At 44.1% G+C, this 26,983-nt stretch overlaps 1 protein-coding gene across 2 annotated transcripts in view; it reads right to left on the bottom strand.

Moving 5' to 3' along the window:
* FAIM2 (Fas apoptotic inhibitory molecule 2) overlaps positions 1-18,977 on the bottom strand; it is a 39,898-nt gene extending 20,921 nt beyond the window's left edge. Inside the window, exons 1-5 of one of the 2 annotated variants that reach the window (XM_083599471.1) lie at positions 18,571-18,977; positions 14,290-14,479; positions 5,032-5,132; positions 4,171-4,235; positions 1,022-1,075 (exon numbers count right to left, since the gene is read on the bottom strand). In XM_083599471.1, coding sequence (XP_083455597.1) covers positions 1,022-1,075; positions 4,171-4,235; positions 5,032-5,132; positions 14,290-14,479; positions 18,571-18,585 — 425 coding nt within the window. In that variant the 5' untranslated portion in view covers positions 18,586-18,977. Of the gene's footprint in view, positions 1-1,021; positions 1,076-4,170; positions 4,236-5,031; positions 5,133-12,502; positions 12,639-14,289; positions 14,480-18,570 lie in introns of those variants that run through there. The other variant, XM_083599472.1, reaches the window with a different exon arrangement.
* Positions 18,978-26,983: the final 8,006 nt, after the last annotated feature.

The following is a 26,983-nucleotide window of genomic DNA, read 5'->3' as shown; positions in this document are numbered from 1 at the left end:
CAAAAAGTGCTGAAAGTGTTTGCCTCTTTCTTTTTCCTCTTTATTTTATTTCTCCAAAGACCTCCTAAAACAGTCCCATACATACACCACAACTAATAAGAGTATACATCTGTAACATATGTTCCCAATTAAATGATCCACAAGTTAGTATAAACCTTTGGAATGGGTCTTTGGTTTTCTAGAGTATTTGTAAATGAAATGAACCTCCATTTTCTCCTGCCTAGCATTACATTCACTGGGTGAGCCCCAGCTGTGTGACTATTCACAGTGCCACTGAAGCCATAGGGTCCATAGCTGTCAACTTACAGATTTGAAAATAAGGGACCCGCAGCATCGAAAATAAGGGATCAGCAGCCAAAATAAGGGATTTTCAGAGCACAGGTATGTTCAACTTCTGAGCCCCTCCGAGCCAAAGGCAGAAAGCCCAGCCAGCAGCCAAACGAAGCCTCAAGTGGTGGTTCCCACAGCGCAGCAACCCGGCAAAGGGGATGCAGCAAGGAAAACCACTGTCACCTCTCCGCCGGGAAGCGCTGAGCAAAGGCGAGTCCCCAGGCAACACGGCCGATTTGATCAGCACAAGGCATGCAAGCTCCACCCCCCAGTCGTTCTTAGACTCCATATTGGGTGAGCAACGCAGCCAAGCAACACAGTTGGAGCCTCATTCCTCCCTGGCCGGCAGGGAGGGAGGGAGGGAGAGGAGCTGCTTCCTTTGAAACCCTGGAAATTTAAGGGACATCATCAATAAGGGACAGCAGCGGGACACAGCGCTGGGATAAGGGACTTTCCCACCAAATAAGGGATGGTTGACAGCTATGATAGGGTCATTTTGAGCAGGATTATTATGGGTTGGAGCTCAGACTCTACCCTTTAGCTTGTTCTTAAGGTTGCTTTTGTTTTCCTATGTTAGCCTGTCCATCAATAACTCTTGTACTGGGCCTACAAAATAACTAAACTTGCCTTATGTATTAAATAAGAATGTAATCAGAGATGAAGCTTATTTCTGAGATAAGCCAGTACTTACTAGGAAGCCCAGTACCAGGCTGGATTTGCTTGGATATATGTTTGGACTGGTTCACTGCAGTAAAGAAAGAGAAAGTCAAGGCACATGAGAGCAATTCAAAGAGAGCAGAGCATCTGTGATCCTGGCATCTCAACTGCTTGTCGATGGCCTGTAGGAGGCACACCAAGCCAAACACTCTCCACCCAACCATTGCCTCTTGCCTCCCTCTCCTCCCCATCCACACTGTGGCTGTAACATTGTGTCCTCTGCTGCTAAATCTTGACACTGGTGTATAATACGGACAACTAGAGGGAGCCTGATCCACACCCTCTTCCCAGCAATTTTTTTGGCTCTCCCAAGGCCCCACCAATTTTAGTATCAGATTTTTAAAGTTGCTGTTGTTAGATGTATTATCCATCCTTCACCAGGAGATCTCAGGGCAGGTTACAAAAATTTAGAATTCAGTATTAGAAAGTTAAAACGAAACAAAAAGAAAAGTAGACACAATGCTGGGCTGGGTGGAGCCCAGCACCCTGATGGGAACGAAAAGTATCCCCTTTCCAGTCATCAGATCGATCATCTGATGAGCAGAGAGGTTGCAGTATCAGGTGATCTGGATGGTTTACCCGAAAAGGGGTCCTGGGTGTGCATCTGACTGTGTGTACATGCATCTAAGCAGTTTGCATGAGAATATGATTAGCCACACCCACTGCTGCCATGTGACCTCAGGAAGGTTGGCCAACAAAACAACAAAAAAAGCAAGCCACTCTGTTGTTGAGTCTAGTTACAGGGCCGTATCAGATCTGGGTCTAGTCAGAATGTTCTTAGTATCTTGTGTAACAGGCTGCTGCTGTGTTAGCACTGGAGAACTGGGTCACTCACCCCAGCATCAGTGCAAAGGAATGGTCTATCGACAGTGCTAGGAGGGGCTTGTTCTGAGGCATTTTTTCTGTGCAGCTATACACCGATTTGTGGGAAATAAATGCTTCATGTACTTACTGAGCAAGACCCTGCAAACAGCAAGCACCGCTGAAACCACCCAGTGTTTTAGGAAAGGGGTGGGGTGGTGTCAATGCTCTCAGTTTCCACACAGCCTCAAAAATAATTGAAGAGGGCATCACAATCAGCATAATGCCATCAATTTATTTGCTTTATTCTACTCCAGGGAAATGTCTGTTGGCTTTGTAGCCAGGTGATTAAGTGGCTTGAAAAGTCTCAAGCGATACCAATGTATTATTCATGTGACATGCAATTTGATGCAGGTAAGCCTTTGCATCCACCACCTCTGCTATTTGAGCATCAGACAGGTGGCCGCTGAAAACCGAGGCTATGAATAAAAGTGCACCAAACGGTGTTGCAGAGTCCTAATGCTTTCTTCTTCAAGATACAGCTGCTAGGGACAAAGAGAGGGTAATCTCCAATGTATCTCACCCAGGGAGGGGGTTTCGCTGCCTGAGACGAAACGGGAATGTGCCACTGTGCTGTCACTCCGCCCCACCACTGAAGCCTCCCTTACCAGGGTGGTATAGCAGTGCCTGTGAAGCAGTGGCAGCAGTTTCCAGGGGGATCTCATGCACTCAACGAGATCTCGTGAGATTTCAGCAAGGTCTCACCGGAAGCCAGTGGCAGAGGCAAGGAAGCACTCATGGAGGCACCACCTCTTGGGTTTTGGCCACCTGAGGCAGTTGCTTCACCCCACCTCATGGGCCCTGAACAGTGTGGTATGAAGGCCAGGGGTGCTCCCTTCACAAAAGCACAAAGGACATCCACCCATCTTTCTTTTTTGATTTTATCTTAGTTTTGTGAGCCAGCTTGAGCATGCAGAAAGACAGGCTATGAATGTTTTCAACAAATTTCACTGATTCCACAGACTCTAATGTATGAGATTCCCGTCATTCTTGATACATATTGGTGGAACATATAGCTGTTGAACAGAGCTGCCACTAAGGATGGAGGAGCAATTCAATTCAGTTTGCATATAAAGCTGAATTGATCAAATCCACACTTTCTGAAACAATACGAGAAGCGAAACACAAGTCGCCCTTTGAAATTTGCACTTAGGCAAAATTTGCAGTGCAGGTCTCCAAGCACCCAATGTTTACAAAAGAAGGCATATATTATGGGGAAATGTACATAAAAAATGAATATGTTCGTAAAAGTAACATACAAAAATGCATTATATTAGGAGAAATTGCCTGCAGAAAATATGTACCTTAGTCAAAACTGCATACAAAAATATATTTGTTAGGAATAATGTGAATTTATGATTGGAGAAATGAGAAACTGAGAGAACCAGAAACTGACAGATCCATCCATCCCTAGGTGCTACCAATTCTCACCTAGAGCAGGGGTAGCCAAGATGGTACCCTCCAAATGTGAACTGCAACTCCCATCATCCTTTGCAATTAGTCATGCTGTATGGGGCCAATGGGAGTTGGAGTCTGACAGCATCTGGTGGGTACCACACTAGCTGCTCCTGAAAGCAATGTTCAAGGCCATTGTGGATGCTCCTCTTTGGTTAACATATCCCAGAAATTTTGAGGGAAGCTATTAATATCTTCCTGTAGTCTGCTATCATTCTGTTTAATAATAATAATAATAACAATAATAATAATAATAACAATAACAATAATAATTTATTTATATCCCGCCCTCCCCAGTCAAAGCTGGGCTCAGGGCAGCTAACAACAATAAAATAATACAACATTCTAAAATCATTTCATTATAAAATTAATTCAAATCAAATTAATGGCAACCATTGGCCTAGAGTTCTGTGAAGATTGCCGAAGGAGGGAGTCAGGCTGTGCCCTGGCCAAAGGCCTGGTGGAACAGCTCTGTCTTGCAGGCCCTGAGGAAAGATGTCAAGTCCCAAGGGCCCTAGTCACTTGTGACAGAGCGTTCCACCAGATCAGGGCCACAGGCTCCAGACACAAAGTAAAACAAACAAACAAATAATATATCATCAATCAAGTGTGTCAGCTTGAATGCAAGTCCACGGACTTAGACGTTTGCAGGATAGTCCACAAGTCAGAAAGTCGTGCATAGTTTGCTCCTTTTATTCCCCATGCACAGGAAGAAATAATACGGGAGCAGTACTACCATTAGGAGACATTAGCCAAAGCAGAAAAGGCACCTAAAGCAAAAGGCTTCTTGGTGGGCCAGAGACTTACCAGAAGGTGAAGAGGGCCACAATGGCAACTGTAACAAGAAGCTGAAGCAAAAGGATGCTGTAAACCTAAAATTGGGGGGAAAGGATCAAATCAGCATGGTTGATGCTTAGAAACAAAAGGTAGAATTCAACACTGTGCTAAGGTAATTGTTCCATCAGTGCAAAAATTATTCTCCCTCTTCCTCCTCCCGCTCATTGTGGAGGTTCTCCCGAACCTCCTGAGCAACTGCACAGGGAGGGGGCAAATCCTGCTGCAGCAGTGGGCCTAATTGTGCTGGTTTCCAATAGTGCAACAACTTAGTTGAATTCAGCCCATAGTTTGACACAGTCCTTCCTTGTGGGGTGTGAGCCATTGAGAATCAAAGCAATCTGCATAGTCCTGTCCATCAGCTATGTTTCTTGAAGGGGGTTCACATGACACACATACACACACCAGTGGCACAAACCACACACCTGTGGCCTATATGGGATCATACCCATAGGTCTCCACCCCCACCCACATGTAACTGGATAGGGAGGCAAACTGGATAAGAGCCAGCATGGTGTAGTGGTTAAGAGCGGTGGACTCGTAATCTGGTGAACCGGGTTCGCTTCCCCACTCCTCCACATGCAGCTGCTGGGTGACCTTGGGCCAGTCACACTTCTCTGAAGTCTCTCAGCCCCACTCACCTCACAGAGTGTTTGTTGTGGGGGAGGAAGGGAAAGGAGATTGTTAGCCGCTTTGAGACTCCTTAAGGGGAGTGAAAGGTGGGATATCAAGTCCAAACTCCTCTTCTTCTTATAAGTGAGCCTAGAGCAAGAAGCATGTTGGACACCCTTGTTCCGTACAGTATGGAGGAAGGTTGACTGTTTCAGACATTACCTTCCTAATGAACACCCTGCGTACACTGCGGTCATCCCAGCTGAAAGTTGTGAGTGTCTCAGTGTCCCCCGAAAATCCACTGCCATAGTTGGGACTGGAGCCTGAAAAGGATGGAAAGTAAGACAAGTCAAGTTTTGACCCACTGCTCTCCTGGGGGCAAGTAGGGCCCATGACTCTTCAAACCAGCACAAATTCTTCCAGGCATTTTAACACCACTATGACACTCTGTCACTGGTTTCCCTAAAGTTTGCAGCATGTCAGATGATGTTTTCTATGTCAGTATCTGCAAATTCAACTGCCATTAACAAAAACACAATGCCAGCTCCTGCCAACCTAGCAGTTCAAAAGCACGTCAAAGTGCAAGTAGATAAATAGGTACCACTCTGGCAGGAAGGTAAACAGTGTTTCCATGCGCTGCTCTGGTTTCGCCAGAAGCGGCTTAGTCATGCTGGCCACATGACCCGGAAAAACTGTATGCGGACAAACATCGGCTCCCTCGGCCAGTAAAGCGAGATGAGCGCCACAACCCCAGAGTCGTTCACGACTGGACTTAACTGTCAGGGGTCCTTTACCTTTTTTTAATGTTCTACCACACAAAAAGGATCAGGTATGAATGAACTTTATGGCATAAAACCAAAGGCCTTTGCAAAACAAAACAAAAATAGACAAAACCCCCAAACTTACTTACATCTTGTTGATACATAAGCTTTCTTAAGACATTATAAAATAGTTAATATTAACCATTATAAAATGGTTAACTTTTATGCTCCCTGGATTTAGCCAGCAACATTGAATGAGACTTGTATATTTCATTGATTCTGTATCAGTAGATCAGATAAAGATCCACCCGCGTTTTGCCAAATTTGTCTCTGAGAAGACAATACTTTGTTCTTCATTGAGCAAAACAAGTCAAATCTCTAGCTTTAGATGTGATGCTAAGCTAGAGATCATGGTTTGTCTCTCCCATGTGCTAGCAGGGATAAGAGTGGCCTAGGTGAGCATGTTAATAGAAAACATGTATGATGTGTGAACTGCGCCAGTGTATTAAACTGGAGTATTTGGTTAGATTGTGGCTTTGGTTAATGGGGAACAAAACAAATTCTTTGCAGGCTGGGGGAAAAGGCCAACATTTAATTCCCTTTTGAGGGTGAAGTGAATGGAAAGTTACCATCTTCAAGATGAACAGTTTAAAAGATGTCACAGGTGACAGTATCATAGATCAAAGATATAAGGGGGAGGGGAGAGTAGCAAACCCAGCAAAACAATGAAAATTGCACGTTCCAGTTCTTACCAAAGAAACAAAAAATAGGATCAAAAGGCCACAGGGCCTGGGGAGCCCAGGTAGACTTTATACTCTCAGGATCATGTGAATGTCTCAAGAAAGAGGACATTTCACAGGACTTTCCAGTTCTGAACAAAATGTGCTTGGTGTGTGTGTGTGTAAACTTTACACTAGTGTATGCCTTTTTGTACACATTACTTAGCTGGACAACTGCACTGCAAAATTCAGAGAAGTGCAAATTTTGAAGGCAGGCTCTGCTTTAGTTTGTGTGTTGCTTTCAGAAAGTGTGAATTAGCTAAGTGTGCTTTTTAATGTGAACTGGATTAGATTTCCCCCCTATCCTTTGTGGGAATGGTCTCAGGAGATCATTAGCTCAAATCTCATTTGTCGCAGACTTTGATTTAATGTGAATTTTCCATTGTTCCTTGAATAAACATTCTGATTTGCTGTTATCCCTGGATAATTGTTAATGAAACCCACATTTAAAGAGTTGGTAGTTGGTAACTACAAGATACCAACACCTATTCAGTGTTGCTACACTGTGAAAAACCTCTACCATGTACCCCTTGTGATTTTTTCCCCTCTAAACTAAAAACAATACACACTTTAGTCTTTTTTTTTTCATAAGGAAGGTCCTTTGCCCCTTTCCAACTTTACAATAATCCTTTCTGAGATGGAATGACCAGCACAGTACACTGTATTCCAAAAGTGACTGCACCAAAGATTTATATGATGCCATTATGATAGTGGTTTGTTTTATTTTCAAACCCTTTCCTACTAACATCCAGCATGGAAGTTGCCTTTTTTTATTGCCATCATATATTGAGCTGAGCTGATAGATTCACTGAGCATTGTCATTCACCATGACCCCAATATCTCTTTTGAAAATAATGGTGATTAGAAAAAAATTAAAATACATACTTATTAATTTTAAGAATGTATAAACCATGCCTTCATCCAAAAGTAGATTACAGAGCAGTATAGATAAACACTTGAAATATGCAGTGCAGTATTAAAATAGTGTAAATGAACTCAAAAAAAATTCAACAAAATTATAATAAAATTGAGAGGACCAAAAACTCAACAATATTTAAAAATGTCTTTGATATTTATTTATTTAAGGGTTTTTTTTTTTAAGGTGCCAAACAGAATATAGAACTGATGCTAGGCATACCTCCCACAGGAGAGCATTCCATAGCTGAAGTGCCAGCACAGCAAAGGGCCTATCTTTTAATACAGTGGTACCATGGGACGCGGGTGGCGCTGTGCGTTAAACCTCAGTGCCTAGGACTTGCTGATTGTAAGGTCGGCAGTTCGAATCCCCGCGGCGGGGTGAGCTCCCGTCGTTCGGTCCCAGCTCCTGCCCACCTAGCAGTTCGAAAGCACCCTTAAGTCCAAGTAGATAAATAGGTACCGCTTTCTAGCGGGAAGGTAAACGGCGTTTCCGTGTGCAGCGCTAGTGCCGGTTCGCCAGAGCAGCTTCGTCACGCTGGCCATGTGACCCGGAAGTGTCTTCGGACGGCGCTGGCTCCCGGCCTCTTAAGCGAGATGAGCGCGCAACCCTAGAGTCGGACACGACTGGCCCATACGGACAGGCGTACCTTTACCTTTACTTACCTTGGGTTATATACGCTTCAGGTTACAGACTCTACTAACCCAGAAATAGTACCTCGGGTTAAGAACTTTGCTACAGGATGAGAACAGAAATTGTGCAGCAGCGGCGCAGCGGAAGGCTCCATTAGCTAAAGTGGTGCTTCAGGTTAAGGACAGTTTCAGGTTAAGAACGGACCCCCAGAATGAATTAACTACTTAACCCGAGGTACCACTGTATACATATTGTATTCCGCCTATAACTGGAGAAGAACCTGCTTTAAAGATCTTAATACATGGGCGGGTTCATAAAATTAAAGGCATTCCAGTGATTGTACCTTTGAAATCCCTTCTCCTGTCACTGAGTGATAGCGGGTAATAATACATATATGTGTGCAGAAAATGCAGAGATACATTTTACTGCCTCCAGGAAATACTGCAGTACAGTTGCCTCTTCTCCACCATAGCCAATCATGGCAGACATTTTGCTACAAAATGATATGTGTCTATACATTTCATAGGCTATATAGATATTGCAATTAGGGCTCAGGTTAGCCCTTTATCTTTCAGCTGTGGGGCCGAGGCTTTTCCTATTACCGAGCATCAAGTCTTCTTGTGAGCATATGAGGTGGGTCTCCCAGGGAATATTTCTCCTTTACGCCTAATGCAGAAGAAATCCCTCCGCTTGGTTTAATTGTCTCAGACTATACCGTCTTGACATCACCTATTATGACAACTCTATCCACGCCAGGGACAAATTTGGCCAAGATACAACAGCCTGCTTCATTTACAGAGTTCGTACTTTACCCAAGGCACCACTACACATTGAAAACATTGAATTCAAGATGCTGCATTGGCTAACTTCAAATGTTACCCGGTTTAACATGGTGAAAGATTTGCTTGTTTGGTGCAAGGCTCACTGTGTTTTCTAGTGCTGTGTTGCACAGAAGTTATGTATTTGAACCAGGTAGCTACACTATAGCCGAAGCAGCCAGTATGATGCTCTCCAGTTTTTGTTGGACTATAGGTCTCATCATTCCTGACCATTGACTATGCTGGCCTCAAACACTTGGAGGGCACCACACTAGCCCTCCCTGCTCTGCAGCTTAGCCAAATTATTTTACCCCATGTTTTCATCCATACAGGACTCCAAGATGGCTAACAAGCCATCATTTGAAAACAACAACAATTCAGATTCAAGCACTACAAATAAAACAGCCACCAGCAAACTCCAATGTGATTCAGCAAGAGTAACACAACACTATCAAACCGATAGTTACGTAAATTCAACTAACAAATATGTGCATACAACCCACAATGTGCATACAACAACCTTACTTTGCAAAGGCAGATGTGGAACATTACAAAGAAAAGTTCATCTTTTGCAAGTACTGCTCCTTAAAGTTGTTACGTTTGACACTTGTATTCGCTAAGACATACGTGGAACACAAAAAGCTTTTGTTTGGACATTACATTTTTAAAAAACTGTATTTGTGCATACAGTGGTACCTCGGGTTAAGAACTTAATTTGTTCCGGAGGCCCATTCTCTCTGTTCTTGGGCAACCCAAATCAAGGAGCAAAAACAGGAGATTTATTGAGCCTCTGGTGCACCACCATACTGGTTGACTGCATTCATCTTGGTAGATCGCAAATTGTGTCTAGGGGTGGTTCAAGTTCTTTCCACATGATTGTTCTGGGTGTGGCTCACAGGAGCACTCCTGCAAGCTAGCATTCCACACTGAGGTCACTCTAAAACTACACCATTTGTGTAATTTATTATCCTGCTGGAAAGGAAGTGGGATGGGGTGAGGAAGAACTCCCTGTCCCAAACATATGAGATCTCCCAGGCATCGCCCAAGCTTCTATTTGAAGCATAGAGTCTTGCTTTACATAGAAATACAGTGGTACCTCGGGTTAAGAACTTAATTCGTTCTGGAGGTCCGTTCTTAACCTGAAACTGTTCTTAACCTGAAGCACCACTTTAGCTAATGGGGCCTCCTGCTGCCGCCGCGCCGCCGAAGCACAATTTCTGTTCTCATCCTGAAGCAAAGTTCTTACCCCGAGGTACTATTTCTGGGTTAGCGGAGTCTGTAACCTGAAGCGTCTGTAACCTGAAGCGTATGTAACCCAAGGTACCACTGTACGTGGTACACAAAAGCTTCTATTTGGATGTTACTTATATAAAAACTGATCTATTTGTATTTCCTGTTCTAAATGTCGGTCCTTAATTGCTTCTACTCAATTAGATAATGTGAAAAGAGTTATGTTTATATGATGTATAAAGAATTTATATAGTTAAACACAGCCAGTTACGTTATGGGTATATTTGTCAGCAAGAGTAACAGCAAAACCAAATCAATAATTAGTTTTGACTCTGGTTTTTATAAAGTACTGTAATAGTAACCGGCAGATAGAGAGGAAGGTAAATGGATAGTCCTAAGCCATGGATTTCCACAAGTTGGTATTATCCAAAGGTAACACCTCTCAGCCAGAGGTGCGAGATAAAGTGCTGGACAGCTTAGGAGTCAGGTGGAGTCATAACAGAAGCAGCAGCCCTTACGATATCCAGCCCCCTTAAGGCATTCACCATCACCAACAGGACTTTGAACTGGACTTAGAAATGGATCAGCAGATAATGCAAATGATATTAGGCAGAGTGAGGCCCCTGTAGTTCCCCACCACCACACCATTTCCTCTGAGCCCCCTATGGGAGTAGGAAACCCTTGCCCATCTACTGCAAGCCATCCAGAAATAATACCAGCAGTAGTATTATACCATACATCTTGTATACCATAAGCCATGCCAGTAGTTTGCAATCTACTTTTTGCTCAGCCCTGCTCTACGCTACCTTGTAGTTTTGCCGGCATGATGCTGTTACCTGGAGCTACATCTTTCTGTGGTTCACTTGCTGTCTGGACCAAGCTTTCCATATGAATCATTTGGTCCAGAATTTCTATCAGGAATCTTAAATTGCAAGGAACCTTCAAACATGCAGTCCTCAACCACCTACAGTCTAAAGTGGTAGTGACCTAGAAACTATTGGCCATATGGTTTTATTTCATGTGTAGGTTGCCTTTATGCTTGTAGTACATTATGATCTGCTCTGCACAGCATAAGTTGACTTGCAAAAGTAGGTAGGGGAGGGTGTGGCTGGGCCTCCTACTTTTGGCAGGGAGGTAACTGGACATTTGGTCCCTTCTCTTCCATAAAAGATGCTAGATTTTTGAGAGAGGGAGCCTGGATTGTCAAGCATGTAAAATTGTAAAAATTTAATTGCACAGGCTTTCAGTGGTCAACAACCCATGATGCAATCCCTCTGTGAATTTATATAGGCTATTGCAACTTGCTGCTCTTTGTTACTAAGCCCAACTTCATTTCCAGATGCACTTAACTGTTGTGAAGCAGCAGGCTGAAAGCAAAGATGAACAAGGTTTAAGTGTCTTAAGGGAGCTGCAGATAAGGAGCTTAGGGACTTATTAATTCTAAACCACCCTTTCAAGCTTGTGGGCAGTCTCTCTCTAAGGATGTTTCACCAACGTCACAGAGGTTCAAGAGATGCAGTTTTTGAGGAAGTATCATACAGAATTCCCTCCCATTAATACCCCCTTCCTAGATTTGCCGTACATTCCTAATTCTAAGGGACTTCAAAAAACGATAGGATACTTTGGTTACGGTTAATCAAGCCACAAAATAGGGTTCATTTCGGTCAGAATCAATTTGGGGGAATATTGAAACTAGGCCTCTTGGCCTCTTGCAATAGTTCAGGAAGAAGATTAGAACATGTCAAATGAAAAAGAATTATGTCCATTAGATTTCTAACCCACCGCAGCAAAACAAAATATTCATTAATCACAATGCTACTCAAAGCCACCCCTAGCATTAGGCAGAGTGAGGCAGTCCATCTCAGTCACCTGATTTGGGGATACCAAAAATAGCAGCAACATTTGGATTATTCGGATTATTAACATTATGATTGTTCTACATCATTTTACAGCCATTGGGATTGCTGTTTGGTTGCTTGCCCCCAGTACCCAAATGCCTTGTTCCAGCTCTGTGTATATTGGAATCGTTGGAGTGGTTTAATGCTGGTCACCCAGAATGAGTGCTTTGAGAGGGGGAGCCCGGATTGTGAGACATGTGATAAAGGTGAATAATATACCTTTGCTTTTCTGAATTATCACCCGCTATTCAACCCTAAACCCAGGTTTGCTGGTAACTAGATTCCACCACTGTGTTGCAAGCTTTATGCAGCAAACTCCTGTGGAATCAGGGCATTCATATTAAGAACAATCAAATGACACTGCCCCCCGGGGGACACTTAAGGTGTATATTTTTAGGACCCACCTTATTTATGTGACTGTAAATTGTTTAAAACTGATTTTAATATTGTGCTTTACTGTTATGTTACGTAACCCAGCCTGGGACCTTAGGGTGATGGGAGGGGAATGAATCAATGAATGAATAAGCGCCTGAACCAAAGCCAACGTTCACTGAGACCTTTTCATAGTCACTCAGTTGGACCTTGTATTAAACTCCCAAAACCCATTGGAACATTAAGATCTAAGCTATAAATTAAGTAGCTGAAAATTCGCATTTACTGTATTTCTCTAGCGTATTCTTCTTATTGCTGCTTTTACGTAGCAAAAACATGTCCATTGTCCTCTGAAGGCTCCAGCACCCAGAAGCAGATGTGAAGATCAGTGAGAGAGTAACCATTCTGAAAGGCTGCATGCCCCTCCTTGGTGACATCATTGTGATGGCACAGGACTGGAACCTTCAGGTGGCAGATGAACTCACCCATCCCTCTGGGGCCTTTGGTTCCTCACTGAGGATTTCCTGGGGCATGGTTAGGGATGTCCAAGGAATCCATTGAAAATGAACTATCAAACAGATTTTCTTCTGTCCACCCATTCAAGCCCTATTGCAGCATGGACTCTTGCTATTAATCAGGCTTCCTCAACCTCGGCCCTCCAAATGTTTTGAGACTACAATTCCCATCATCCCTGACCACTGGTCCTGCTAGCTAGGGATCATGGGAGTTGTAGGGAAAACATCTGGAGGGCCGAGGTTGAGGAAAGCTGCTATAAATGCTTTTCATCTTAGCTCATGAAACTGAAAATATTTTTTAAACATGCTCACATGATACATATATAGATGCATAAATTGTTTTGCAATATACATTATTTACATATCACTGATGTAGAATCGCCAGTGTCCCAATAGATGCCTCTCTGCTTTTTAAATTTCTGAAGTGTTTGTTGCTAGACGGAGCCTATATGCATTGATTGCAATCCTAACCATGTTCTACTCAGAAGTAAATCCCAACACTTCAATGAGGCATACTCCCAGGTAAGTGGGGGTTAGGATTTCAACCTTAATCTGTTTCCTATTGTGAATTTCAAAAACCAGTGGAATGAATCACTCATTCTTGCTTTTTTACATGGAAAGAAATGATCTCTTGTTACCTGTGGATTTTATCTGTGCTCTACAGTTAGTCAGTGTCCCTTTGTCAAACTGGGGGAAACCATCTGGATTTGACTGCTCATTTTTACTTATAATCTATCCCCTAAATCTTTATTTTCAAACCAAAATTTAATTTAAATGTACTTTTCTCCCCCACTACCACCACCAAGTTTTGTTGATTTATAGCTTGTTGTACTTTCCTAGATACTACTCAATTCCCTTTGTACTGTGCAGGGAATTTTAAAACTGGACATTATTTTTATTTTCATTGCAGGAATACATTCACACAATGAGGATTTCAAGCTTTCAAACACAAAGTCATGTTCACTGTAAACATTTAAAACATTTAAAACCTAAATTGGTTTGAGTGTAATGTTTCAGCAAGCACATGACCACAACCATTTTCCATATAAATACGCATTTATGAAATAAATGATGCAATAAAAAGAACATATATGTTAACTGAGCAAAGAAGAGTGTCTGTAGAATTTAGAAAATCCAGCTAACAAAGAGCAAAATATCAAGAAGATATTAAACTGTCCCTTCTTGACTCCTCAGTCAGGGAAACAAGAGAGAATGGCAAGTTTATACGGACCTGTGAGAAATCGAATCTCCCAGTTCTCTTAACAACTAGTATATAATTTATAGAGTTTCCATAAAGGTAGCAGTGGAGGAGCTCCCAACTTATCCACAAAGCTATGAATTAATGCAGACATTTTAATTAAATATAAATAGATATGGATATTTTTAAAAAATAAATAATTGCATATAACTGCATAATGACACCACAAATGCTCAAATACTCATGCAGGGTAAGAAGTCAATAGCAGTGCAAGACTGTGTGTATCTACTCAAAAGTAAGTTTCATAGGGTTGTATTCTAATGTATGTATATGAGAGAGAAAGAGAGCACACAAACTCACTGGGATCCACATACGCCCAAGCTGGATGGAGAGGAACGTTCAGAGGCGGAGGGAATGCCCCTGACTTCAATCCTTCTGCTGAGGTCGCCTCTTCATACGTTGGAGGAGCTGACGGGACGTTTGTGTTGTCCTTTTTGTCTGCATCTGCCTGCTGCCCTTCAGAGTTTGCAGGCTTGTTATTCACGGAGAGCTGCAGAGCAAAATAGGAAATGGAACATTCATTTTTTGTTTTTGTTTTTTTAAAAAATAAATAAATAACCCTCATGTGTTTTATATGGGACAAAGAGAAGGCAACCAAAACAAGTTCCAGTTCCAGTATTTTTTTAAGGGGACACATGGCCAGTCCTCTAAGCCTAGAAGATGTGGGGCATATATACAGAGAATGGTCTGACCTTCTCAGCTTTCCCATGCCCAATAAGAATGGCAATACTGTTTAACCAATGGATCTGAGGTGAACCTTGGTTGAACTAAATGCTGAGTCTTTCCACCCTGAGTAAACTAAATTGACTATCGCCCAGATTTAGGACATGCTCATTTCTCATATACACCAAGTAAGGTCTTGGAAACTGATTTTTTCCTAAGACCTCTTGTCAATGATGACATGTTAGCCAACAGTCGTAAGAGGGAACCTTAATGCCAGAGGTGGTTCATATGCAGGTCAGCACGGAGATTCACAGACCTGAAGTAAAGTTAGCTTTTTACTAGGATAAACAGCATACAGTACAACCAGAGAGCACCACAGGGCATGGCTTGCCTCCAGGAGCACAGTGGCCAAGACTGCCTGTCTGCACCTCCTAAGGTAAAGGTAAAGGGACCCCTGACCATTAGGTCCAGTCGTGACCGACTCTGGGGTTGTGCGCTCTTCTCGCTCTATAGGCTGAGGGAGCCAGCGTTTGTCCGCAGACAGCTTCCGGGTCATGTGGCCAGCATGACTAAGCCGCTTCGGGCGAACCAGAGCAGCACACGGAAATGCCATTTACCTTCCCGTCAGAGTGATACCTATTTATCTACTTGCACTTTGTGCTTACGAACTGCTAGGTTGGCAGGAGCAGGGACCAAGCAATGGAAGCTCACTCCATCGCGGGGATTCGAACCGCCAACCTTCTGATTGGCAAGCCCAAATCTCTTCATTAGCTGTATGTCTTCCAAACAACCTTAACCTCTTGTTCTCTGTGTGCTCTTTGTTTGGCTACATGCAAAGCTCTGTGTGTCCTTGGAGACAAGGGTGGGAGGGGAGATTAATACAGTGGGACCTGTCAGTTCCTGTGAAGCTGCCATAGCTCCTGTCCCCTTCCTCCTCTGCTTCAGGACCCGAACCTGAATTTCTTCCCTCTGCTTCCTGCCCTGCCCTTGAATGGCTTTCTTCCTGTGGCTCCTCTCTCTCCCTCAAGCCTGTTGCTTCTTTATCACCCCACCCTCCTCCTTCCTCTGACCCATCTTCCATGTCCCACCACAAGTTCCCTGGTTCACAGCCTTCCTCCTCTGAGGTTTCCTGTGGAGGTTCTTCCAGAGCCTCCCACCACTCTTCTTCATCCAGCCAGTCCCTGACCCAGAAGCTCAAATTTGTGGTGCTTTTAAAGAAGCAAGAGAGGAACTAGTAGGGTTATAGCAAGAGGCTCCTCATTACGTTTTCCATGAAAGCCATTGTTTCCTCATGTATATCAAGTGAGTATATCAACATCCTCCAGATGTTGGTGGACAACAACTCCCACCATCCCTGGCTGTGGCTGATGGAAGTTGTAGTCCAATGACATCTCGAAGGCCTCAGTGGGTTCCCCACAGTTGTTGTATTCCATTTTGTTTTGTAGATGTGTCCATTTCCCTAGACCAGGGGTCAGCAGGGGGCCGGTCCCCTGTCCCTCAGACCCTGTGGGGGCCCAGACTATATTTTGGGGGGGGATTAATGAATTCCTATGCCCCACAAATTTTACTTTCTTGGGCTCCATGATCACTGCAGATGGTGACAGCAGCCACAAAATTAAAAGACGCCTGCTTCTTGAGAGAAAAGCAATGACAAACCTAGACAGCATCTTAAAAAGTAGAGACATCACCTTGCCAACAAAGGGCCATATAGTTAAAGCTATGGTTTTCCCAGTAGTGATGTATGGAAGTGAAAGCTGGACCATAAAGAAGGCTGATCGCCGAAGAATTGATGCTTTTGAATTATGGTGCTGGAGGAGACTCTTGAGAGTCCCATGGACTGCAAGAAGATCAAACCTATCCATTCTGAAGGAAATCAGCCCTGAGTGCTCACTGGAAGGACAGATCGTGAAGCTGAGGCTCCAATACTTTGGCCCCCTCATGAGAAGAGAAGACTCCCTGGAAAAGGCCCTGATGTTGGGAAAGATGGAGGGCACAAGGAGAAGGGGACGACAGAGGACAAGATGGTTGGATAGTGATCTCGAAGCTACCAGCATGAGTTTGACCAAACTGTGGGAGGCAGTGGAAGACAGGAGTGCCTGGCGTGCTCTGGTCCATGGGGTCACGAAGAGTCGGACACGACTAAACGACTAAACAACAACAACAACATGCCCCACAAATAACCCAGAGGTGCATTTTAAATAAAAGGACACATTCTACTCATGTAAAAACATGCTGATTCCTGGATGGTGCACGGGCCGGATTTAGAGACTATTGGGCTGGATCCGGCCCCCGGGCCTTAGTTTGCCTACCCTTGCCCCTAGACTGATCCACTGGCTTTTTGTGAGACTGTAAGCTCAGTGTTGCCATCTAGGAGGTTCAATCTGTAGACCAGAGGTGGGGAACCTATGGCCCTCCAGATGTTGCCAAACTGCAGCTCCCATCATCCCTTTCCATTGGCCACGTTGGCTGGGTCTGATGGAGTTGTAGTTCAGCAGCATCTGGTAGGCCTAAGCTTCCGCACCCCTCCTGTAGACTGCAGGATAATCCAGCCTGCTGCTCCCATAGCATTTCAAATTATGCCTCTGCTTCTGTGGCTTGAACAAAAAACACATGTCCTCCCTAATGTCTCATAGCAGTTAAAAATACTTAAAACAACAGAAGCAACACACTCTGTGATCCAGCATCACTTGACACCACTATCTTGAATAACAGATTCAAAATAAGCCCTATTGACCTCAGAAGGATTTAGGTCCTAGTGCAGCCTGACACTCAATTTGGTGTCCCCAACTCCAACCCTGTACAATCAACAGCACAGCTCCATAAAAACAATGCTAATGAAACCCCCCCGGTTGTTTCACAGCAGCAAGAGCTGCCTTGCAGTGCAGCCACCTCACAAAAGCTTTCTATAATTATAACAACTCAACACATGGCAGCTGAACAATCTGAGCCAATCAGCAGCAGTGCCAAAATGAATCAGAGGTGTGTGGAGTTGTCCAGGAGTTGCGTCAGTCTGGTGCCATCTGGATTGAGGTGACCTAATTCAAAGGGAGCAAGTGCCTAGAAGGTGAGGGGGGGCAGAAGAGAAGGGAGGGACCTTTGCAAAGGAGATTTCTTAGGTCCAGCTTCATGCAAGAAATTTAGCATTTCATACGTATCCACTAGTATAGGCATGGGAGTAGACTCTCATTGCATGACATCAACACCCTGCTGGCCACATTCCAGTTCCACAAGCAAGGGAGCATTTGGGATAACTCATCCCTATTACATAACTTCCTTTGCGCACAGGTGAGACCCATAATTATGGAACACACAACATAAGCGATTGCAGCAGCATCCAAAATTGAACCGCCATAGATTTGTTGCTTACATCATAGCCAGCAGTCCAGGGTTCTAACACCTACAGGAGGCTAAAAACTAAAACATGCATTTAATGCCCCTCTGATGCTGCTTTTACATGGCAACTGATTTCTTACAGGGGGGTTGGAGAGGCCAGGGTCAGGGGGGTGTGATGGATGAAATTTAATCTCCTTCAGTTCAACCTCCTGCAATGGGTAAGAACAGGATTTTTTATTCTTGCAAGGGTTCAAGAGCACTTTTTAAGGGCTGGCAGGAACACAAATCCCAGGGGAGATGATAGGGGATAAGTGGAGGTGATTGACAGCAATCCTGTCACTAGCCCTGCGGTGACATGCAATAAACCTCTTCCCACATCCCCCCCTTTTTTCTCTTTCGCAACAGGGATTTGGTGCAAAGAACAAGCAGATGGATGATTTGCTCTCGTACACAAACACACAAAGATGGTGAGGTTGCATTAATTCAGCACCACAATTGCATTTGTCCTTAATTATGCCAAGCATCTACAAGCCAGCTTGATTATTAGAATTAAGCAAGGTTTATTTGGTCCTGATCCCCACCTACCTTTCCCTGCGTCATGTTTTCCTATGGACTGATGCTCCTCTGCTTGAGAGAATGGCACTTCGCAGGAAGCGAGAGCGAGGAAAGCTATTTCCCCCCCCCCCCTCTGCTCAGCAGCTGACTAGCTACGTATTATTTGCTGGCTCTTTCCCTGGTGTGTCGCTTCAACCTCTGCAGCCTGGTCTGGTGATGCTCTTACATTCCAGCAACATCTAGATCTCATCTCCCTTCTGGTGGTGGAGGTGGGAATCTACCATTCCCGAGCTGCTGAACAGGGGGGGATGCTGAGGAAAGCAGATGCACGAAAGAAAGGTGGGGGTGCTGAGGAAGGACAGTGCAAGCTTTTGACGTAGCCTCTTCCAGAGTGTGATGCAGTGTCACACACAGAGAGAAAAACCCAGCAAACGCCAGAATGCAGCTTAACGGCGGAGGACCAGAATCGCAGAGTGAACAAACAAAAGGGAAGGTGAAAGAGAAAAGGTGATGCAGAGGAGACCTGGGAAGGATGCTCTTCTAAGACTTAAATGCACCACTTTGCTGCGTTAGTAACAGCAGCCCAGGGAGCGATTAGCAGCAGAGCAGCTTGGGGAACCACAGTGTTGCACATCAGAAGGGAAAGACGCCCTTGCTTCCACTCTGACTTTCACATAGTCAGCTAGATAGTTTATCAGGTATGCATATATCACTCCATGCATCCAAAGACATCCCAAAGATATTTGCAATGATAAAATGCAGAATACCTTTTAAAAATAAATTGATAGGACAATTCAAAACACTAAAAGTGCTCGTCTGATGAAAATCATTTAAAACAACACAGTGCCTTTGCGCATATTTAATCCTCTCTGAACAGCTGGCTGTGGACACACCACATATTTAAATCAATTCCCCTCCAAAGAATCCTGAGAACTGTGGTTTGGTGAAGCTGCTGGGAAATGTAGCTCTCCTGGGGAAAACTACACTTCCCAGGATTTGGGGTGTGTGCTTTAAATGTAGGTTTCACGCAGAACCTTCATTATTCTTTGCACTTTCTTGTCAGATTCTCCTTTAAAATACGCACACATTTATATGTTGTGTGCATTATGGCCTAGATGCCTTGCAGGACTATTTTCATCCCTCTTAAAACTTTAATGGGTCATGCATTTTATTTGCCTTAATTACTGAGCCCTGAAGACAGTACTGTTTCATTGTCATGCTCTTAAAAAAACAATCACAAGCCACATGCACATCAGCAAGAACACTAGCAGGAGATTTACCCAGTTTCATCGAGGTGCAAGGTTTAACAACTTAACTCTTAGGTTTCGGGCATTGTCAAAGATTCATATAACTGTACAGTTGGAAGGTATCCCAAGGATCATCTAGTCCAACCCCCTGCCATGTAGAACTCTCAACTAAAGCATCCATGACAGATCTTTCTCCTCTGTTCCTCCCCCACAGGGAAGCCACATGTCACTTTTATGTAGCAACAACAAGTCTTGCAGCACCTTAAAGTAAAGGTAAAGGTACCCCTGCCCGTACGGGCCAGTCATGACCGACTCTGGGGTTGCGCGCCCATCTCGCTTAAGAGGCCAGGGGCCAGCGCTGTCTGAAGACACTTCTGGGTCACGTGGCCAGCGTGACGAAGCTGCTCTGGCGAGCCTGCACCAGCGCAGCACACGGAAACGCCGTTTAACTTCCTGCTATAAAGCGGTTCCTATTTATCTACTTGCACTTAGGGGTGCTTTCGAACTGCTAGGTGGGCAGGAGCTGGGACCGAACGACGGGAGCTCACCCCGCTGCGGGGATTTGAACCGCCGACCATGTGATCAGCAAGTCCTAGGCGCTGAGGTTTTACCCACAGCGCCACCCGCGTTCCTGTAGCAGCACCTTAAATATTAGCAAATTTGTAAGAGCACAAGCTTTTGCGGAACACCCACAAATTTTCATTGTGGTAGAATTCATGTGATGTAGTCTACAAATCTTGTGCCCATGATAAGTTGGCCTTCAAAGTGCTGCAAGACTCGCACTCTTGGCCTTCCCCTTGGTGTGCCTTATATTCTGCATGCAAACCAGAGCTCTGAGTGTGCCCCACTGGCATTCCTAGATGGTGCTTGACAGTGGCATTGCAGAGGTAAAGGTAAAGGTACCCCTGACCGTTAGGTCCAGTCGTGGATGACTCTGGGGTTGCGGCACTCATCTCGCTCTATAGGCCGAGGGAGCCGGCGTACAGCTTCCGGGTCATGTGGCCAGCATGACTAAGCCGCTTCTGGCGAACCAGAGCAGTGCACGGAAACACCATTTACCTTCCCGCCGGAGAGGTACCTATTTATCTACTTGCACTGGCGTGCTTTCGAACTGCTTTCGAACAGCAAGAGCTGGGACAAAGCAATGGGAGCTCACCCCATCGCGGGGATTTGAACTGCCGACCTTCTGATCAGCAAGCCCTAGGCTCTGTGGTTTAGACCACAACGACACCCACATCCCTATGTGGCATTGCATACTGAATTTTAATTACTGGGAGTCCATTTTCACCTAAAACATGGGACAAAAATGTAATAAATATAATTATAACATAATATAATATAATAACAACATAAAATTAAATTGAAGCATTATGGCTATGGTGCCCACTTGCAGGGCCAGCCTGCAGAATTTTTCCAGGTTGCAGAGAGGACCTAAGTACTGAAAGGATGGAGCAGATGAAAGATAAGAGACAGAGAGAAAGAGAAAAGATGAATAGCTCCTGTACATTTTGCCTCATATCCCAGGTTCTACAAATGCTGGGGGAGATTCTTTAAAGAAAATGAAAGCTGGGAATCTGGGGGTTGTTCCATTGGAAGTGTAATCTTACTTTGACACTGGTGATAGCATAGCCCATTTCTCCCTTGCATCTGAGGGCAGCAGACTAGCTTAGAAGAGACAAGAACAACCTTCGAGCCACACAGCTCTGTCCTCCAACAGAGGGGAATAGTCGGGACAGATGGCCACCACTTCCCCCTAACATCTTCTGCCTGAGGCAGTTGCCACAGTATTTGCCTAACAGTAGGGCCAGTCCTATAGGGACACAGGTGGCGCTGTGGGTTAAACCACAGAGCCTAGGATTTGCCAATCAGAAGGTCTGCGGTTCGAATCCCCGCCACGGGGTGAGCTCCCATTGCTCAGTCCCAGCTCCTGCCAACCTAGCAGTTCGAAAGCACGTCAAAGTGCAAGTAGATAAATAGGTACCGCTCTAGCGGGAAGGTAAACAGCGTTTCCGTGCGCTGCTCTGGTTCGCCAGAAGCGGCTTAGTCATGCCGGCCACATGACCCGGAAGCTGTACACCGGCTCCCTCGGCCAATAAAGCGAGATGAGCACCGCAACCCCAGAGTCGGCCACGACTAGACCTAATGGTCAGGGGTCCCTTTACCTTTACCTTTAGGGCTGGTCCTGGCCATTTGTTAGGATACTGTAAAAAGTACTACTGATGTTGCGACAAGATTTGCTTTACTTATTTACTTACTTATTTCAACAATTAACCTGCAGTTTATAGTTTTAACCTGCTAATTAGTTATACAGTCCAGAAAACATTTTGCTCTTGAATGCTGCCAGAACAAAGTTGGAAATTTAGGAGTTTGTTTTATTAAAGCTATAGGCACAGTGCATTATAACTTAGCTACTGTTGTGTCGAAAAAAATACTACTATTGCATTCTATTTCATCCCTGTAAATTGTTGTCTATTTCTGAGTCATTCAGAGTGATGCAGCAGTTTCACCCTCAGACTTTAGCGATAAAGTAAACTCCTTATACAAGATGAATATTTACCTGTCAGGATGGCAATGGTTTAACAAGTTCTATTATTTATACGTTCAGTTCAATACAGTTTGTTTCTCCCCCTTGAGCCCAAGACGGGGTTTGGTCTTCTTGCTCCAGAAGCGCACTCTCATCCTCTCCAACATTTCTCAGATGAAAATAGGGACATCCCATTCCATACTGATAATGTTACTATTTATACCCCACCCATCTTACTGCAGTGGCGTAGCGTGGGGGGTGCAGGGGGGGGGCGGCCGCACTGGGCGCAACATCTGGGGGTTAGGGTTAGGGGGCGCAAATCCACGGGTTAGGGGTGCAAATTACTTGCCTTGCCCCGGGTTCTGACAACCCACGCTACGCCACTGTCTTACTGGGTTGCTCCAGCCACTCTGGGCAGCTTCCAACATATATAAAAACATAAGAAAACATTAAACATTCCTTTTTTAAAAATAAAAAACCCTCCCTATACAGTGGTACCTCGGGTTATAGATGCTTCAGGTTACAGACGCTTCAGGTTACAGACTCTGCTAACCCAGAAATAGTACCTTGCGTTAAGAACTTTGCTTCAGGATGAGAACAGAAATCGTGCAGCGGCAGTGGGAGGCCCCATTAGCGAAAGTGGTACCTCAGGTTAAGAACAGTTTCAGGTTAAGAACGGACTTCCAGAACGAATTAAGTTCTTAACCCGAGGTACCACTGTACAGGATGCCTTCAGACCAATCAGGGATCGAATAACTCCATACCCTCCAAGATTTCTCTAAAGAAAATAGGGACATCTTAAGGAAAAGTGGAACATTCTGGGATCAAATCAGAAACTGGGGTGGCTTCTCTAAATCCGGGACATCCCTGGAAAATAGGGACACTTGGAGGGTCTGTAACCTTTCGTAGTAATGCATAAATCATTAGTCCATAGCTTGCCTGTCTTCATAAATTCTTCCAGTGCACTGGCGGAGGAAGAGGGGGCAGCGGGAGCACACCGCCCCCAGCACCATGATCCCAGTGGGGTGCCATCACAGATGCCCCCTCCCGTGCTGGGCGCCATGCCCCTGCAGGCGCCACACCATGCCCCCAGAACGCGCACCAGCCACGCTACGCCTGCTCTCCGCCCCCAGTGCAGGAGCATGAAGCTCCGCCACTGTTCCAATCTGCTTGAAGTCTTCACATTCCCATGTTCTCAGTCAATGGCAAGAAAACTCCCACCCTATGTTCTAAGACGCCCACGCCCACATTTTTAAAGATGGTTAACAAGGTAATAAGGCCATGATTCAGCAATTCTGTGGCCTGAGTTGGCAGCTGCCACAAGTTCCCCATCTCTGCTCCATGCTTTTCGCAAATACCATTCCTAAGAACTATTTTATGGTTAGGTAGCAGTGGTTTGGTCCCTCCTTCCCGCAGGCCGCAGTCAGCACAACTAATTTCTTCGAGGAAGTTTGCCATGTGGAGATGCCTCTAGGTAAAAACCACAAGCCACAGTAATCTACGCTAAATTACAAAGCACTATGTAAGGGGAAGAAAGCCAGCAGTTAATTAACCGCAAAACCCAAGATACATACTTCACTTACAAGACAACATCTATAATCACTTACAGTAATCAGCAGCTGGAAAGACAATTTATTTAATTATGTAACCAATGCGGTATGTTCTGTAGGAAGATCAGCATTACTCTGTTTACATATATAACTAATGCCTTGCAAAAAGGTTTTTATTTGTCTAGAATCATGATTGTCAATCAAATTATGGATGTATGCAAACAAAGCAAAACAGACAAATGCCATTCTATAAACATGAAAGGTAAAAGAGATATCTACTGTTGTGAGGACCTAGCAATAAAAGGAGAGAAAACTTAACTTGGGTTCGGGATACCCAGAGCAGCCAAGCCTGGGCTGCAAACTCGCTTTCTTGAAGAGCACATTAAGGCTAAATTGTAGACCGTGTTTGAAGATTGTTAGGCAAAGAACTCTTTGGATTTGCTCAAGCCAAGCAGAATTCTGGATAGTTCCTTTTTATGGTTTATGGTAAGCAGCAGAGACTCACCAATTGGGAGGTCAGGTAACCCTCCACCCCACTGTCTGTTACTGATGGTAAAGTATCTGCTTTTCTCAGAGGACTTAGAATAATTCAGTTTCAAAAACTAGAGGAGGAGGAGGGTGTATGCACTTTTATAGTCACCCTTTCCCCTAATATAGCATTTTTTTGTTTTGAGATCTGCATCAGAAAATTCAGAAAACTTTCTGAATTTTTGAAGGTTTTTGAAAATTTTGAAGGTTAGCTGTCTTTTGGTTTGTGTGTTATTTTTTAAGTGTGAATTGGTTTCAAATGAAAATGTGAACTGAACAGAGTTTCTCTGCCTGTCCCCCAGCTTTGTGTCTTTAAAAGTGTTTGGATTATTGCAACATTTTAAAAAAAAATCCTTCCAGTAGCACCTTAGAGACCACTGGAAGAAATATTATTATTATTATTATTATTATTATTATTATTATTATTATTATTATTATTATTTTACTATGGCAGACCAACACGGCTAGCTACCTGTAACTGGATTATTGCAGTTATTAGTATTAGCTTCATCCCAGGAATTGATTCATACCATGTCAATCTCCTTCTTTACGGCATTGACAGTCACGTGTCTTAGAGTCACATGTCTTAGAGTCTCTAACAAAATATTATTGCACACCAACCCAATATCTGAGCGGCAGAAGATTCTAGAGGTTCAAGCCTGCTCTTTAGGATGTCCCTGCTCTATTATTTTAATAGTACCTGAGAAAGCAGCTGCTACAAACAGCCCAGCTAAACTAAGGGCCCATCCATACCTCCGCTTAATGTGGATTGGGATCCCCTTGTTCCTCTTTTGATTCCCCCTCATTCATATGGTGTTCTCCCCCAAACTGCTGCTGCCCCACATTTTCCGCCGGCTAAATCCAGAGATTCCCTATGCAATCGATGTAGCCTTGCTGTTCAGATTTTCAAACCATAGGGAATCTTTTGCTTTACATGGGAGAAAGTGTGGGACAACTGCAGTTGGAGGAGAAGGCTGCACAGGTGAGGGGGAATTAAAGGAGGCACAAGATATTTGTGACCGAAATTTTATTATAATTATTATTATTATCATCATCATCATTATTATTTCAATTTTATGCATTTCAATAATTTTATAATCATTTTAACATTTCAAAACTTGACTTTCTTCCCCTTCTTTCTGCGGTTCCTTAAATTTATTTTTAATATTTTCTGCATATCCAAATTAACTTAATTTGCTCATTTATTCATCTACTTTAAGTATACACTTCTATAAAACTTCAGCTTAATTACAATAATCCTGCCAGTGTTCTTATCTGTTTACAAATTTATTATTCGATAAACCACTTCCATTCTTTTATAAAAAGTTTGTTATCTTGATTTCTTATTTTTCTGGTAAGTAAAGGTAAAAGGTAAAGGGACCCCTGACCATTAGGTCCAGTCGTGACTGACTCTGGGGTTGCGGCACTCATCTCGCTTTATTGGCTGAGGGAGCCAGCATACAGCTTCCGGGTCATGTGGCCAGCATGACTAAGGCGCTTCTGGGGAACCAGAGCAGCGCACGGAAACGCGGTTTACCTTCCCGCCGGAGCGGTACCTATTTATCTACTTGCACTTTGACGTGCTTTCGAACTGCTAGGTTGGCAGGAGCAGGGACCCAGCAACGGGAGCTCACCCCGTCAAGGGGATTCGAACTGCCGACCTTCTGGCAAGCCCTAGGCTCTGTGGTTTAACCCACAGCGCCACCCAGGTCCCTTTTTCTGGTAAGTTTAGCCATTTCTGCAAATTCCATAAGTTTTTGTATCCATTCTTCTTTTGCTGGGACTTCGACTTCTTCCCATTTTGGGGCAAGTAACATTCTTGCCGCTGTCGTCGCATACACGAATAAATTTCTATTCAGTTTGGGTAGTTCTGTCCCTATAATTCCCAAAAGGAATTATATCACCACTTAAATTAAGCTGTGGTATGAATGGGCCCTAACAACCTATATTAACATTTTCTGCAAATCTTGGATAAGCAGAACCAGCTGAAATTTTACTGGTCTTATCCAATCTCTTTTTTGACCAACATTCCTCAGCTCTTTTCCCCAAGCAGGAGACGTTTGCTCTGCCTTGAAATTTCACTTGACAGGTGCGTTTCAGTGTCAAATCTACTGTGGGTTAAAATCGCACCTGTAATATTAATTTAAAATCAACGGTCCCAGAAGATATGGAGCTAAACATGAAACCGTTCTTTCTTCCAGCAGGTGAAACACAAACACCAAAACTCTGGGGTGTGGCAATGAAAGCAAAAAGTGAGCCACTCCCTGGGATTAAATTATTCTGCCATCTAGGAGAATGATTGGGTCACCACCCCTTGAAGTACATGTTCCTGCCATTATGGCATGGATTTAGGTGTGTGCCAGGTATGTGGAGCGGTGCCACTGAGGCTAGAGGGGCCTAGCAGGGGAAGACAGTGTTGGAGAGCTCAACAGAGTGAAGATGTATTTCAGAGGATGGTGATATTCCCATGATATGGGGAACTCCCTCTTATATAAGGAGATCTGAGCAGAGTATAATTTATTCTTGCTGTTTCAACCAAGAGATGACCAGAGGCTTTAAAGAGACAGCAATCAGAAAGGCAAAATGAAGCTAAG

This window comes from Podarcis filfolensis, assembly GCF_964270895.1.
Source record: "Podarcis filfolensis genome assembly, chromosome: 2".
NCBI lineage: Eukaryota > Metazoa > Chordata > Lepidosauria > Squamata > Lacertidae > Podarcis > Podarcis filfolensis.
The sequence above is the reverse complement of the archived record's forward strand: the minus strand, read 5'-3'. Positions and strand labels throughout refer to the sequence as shown.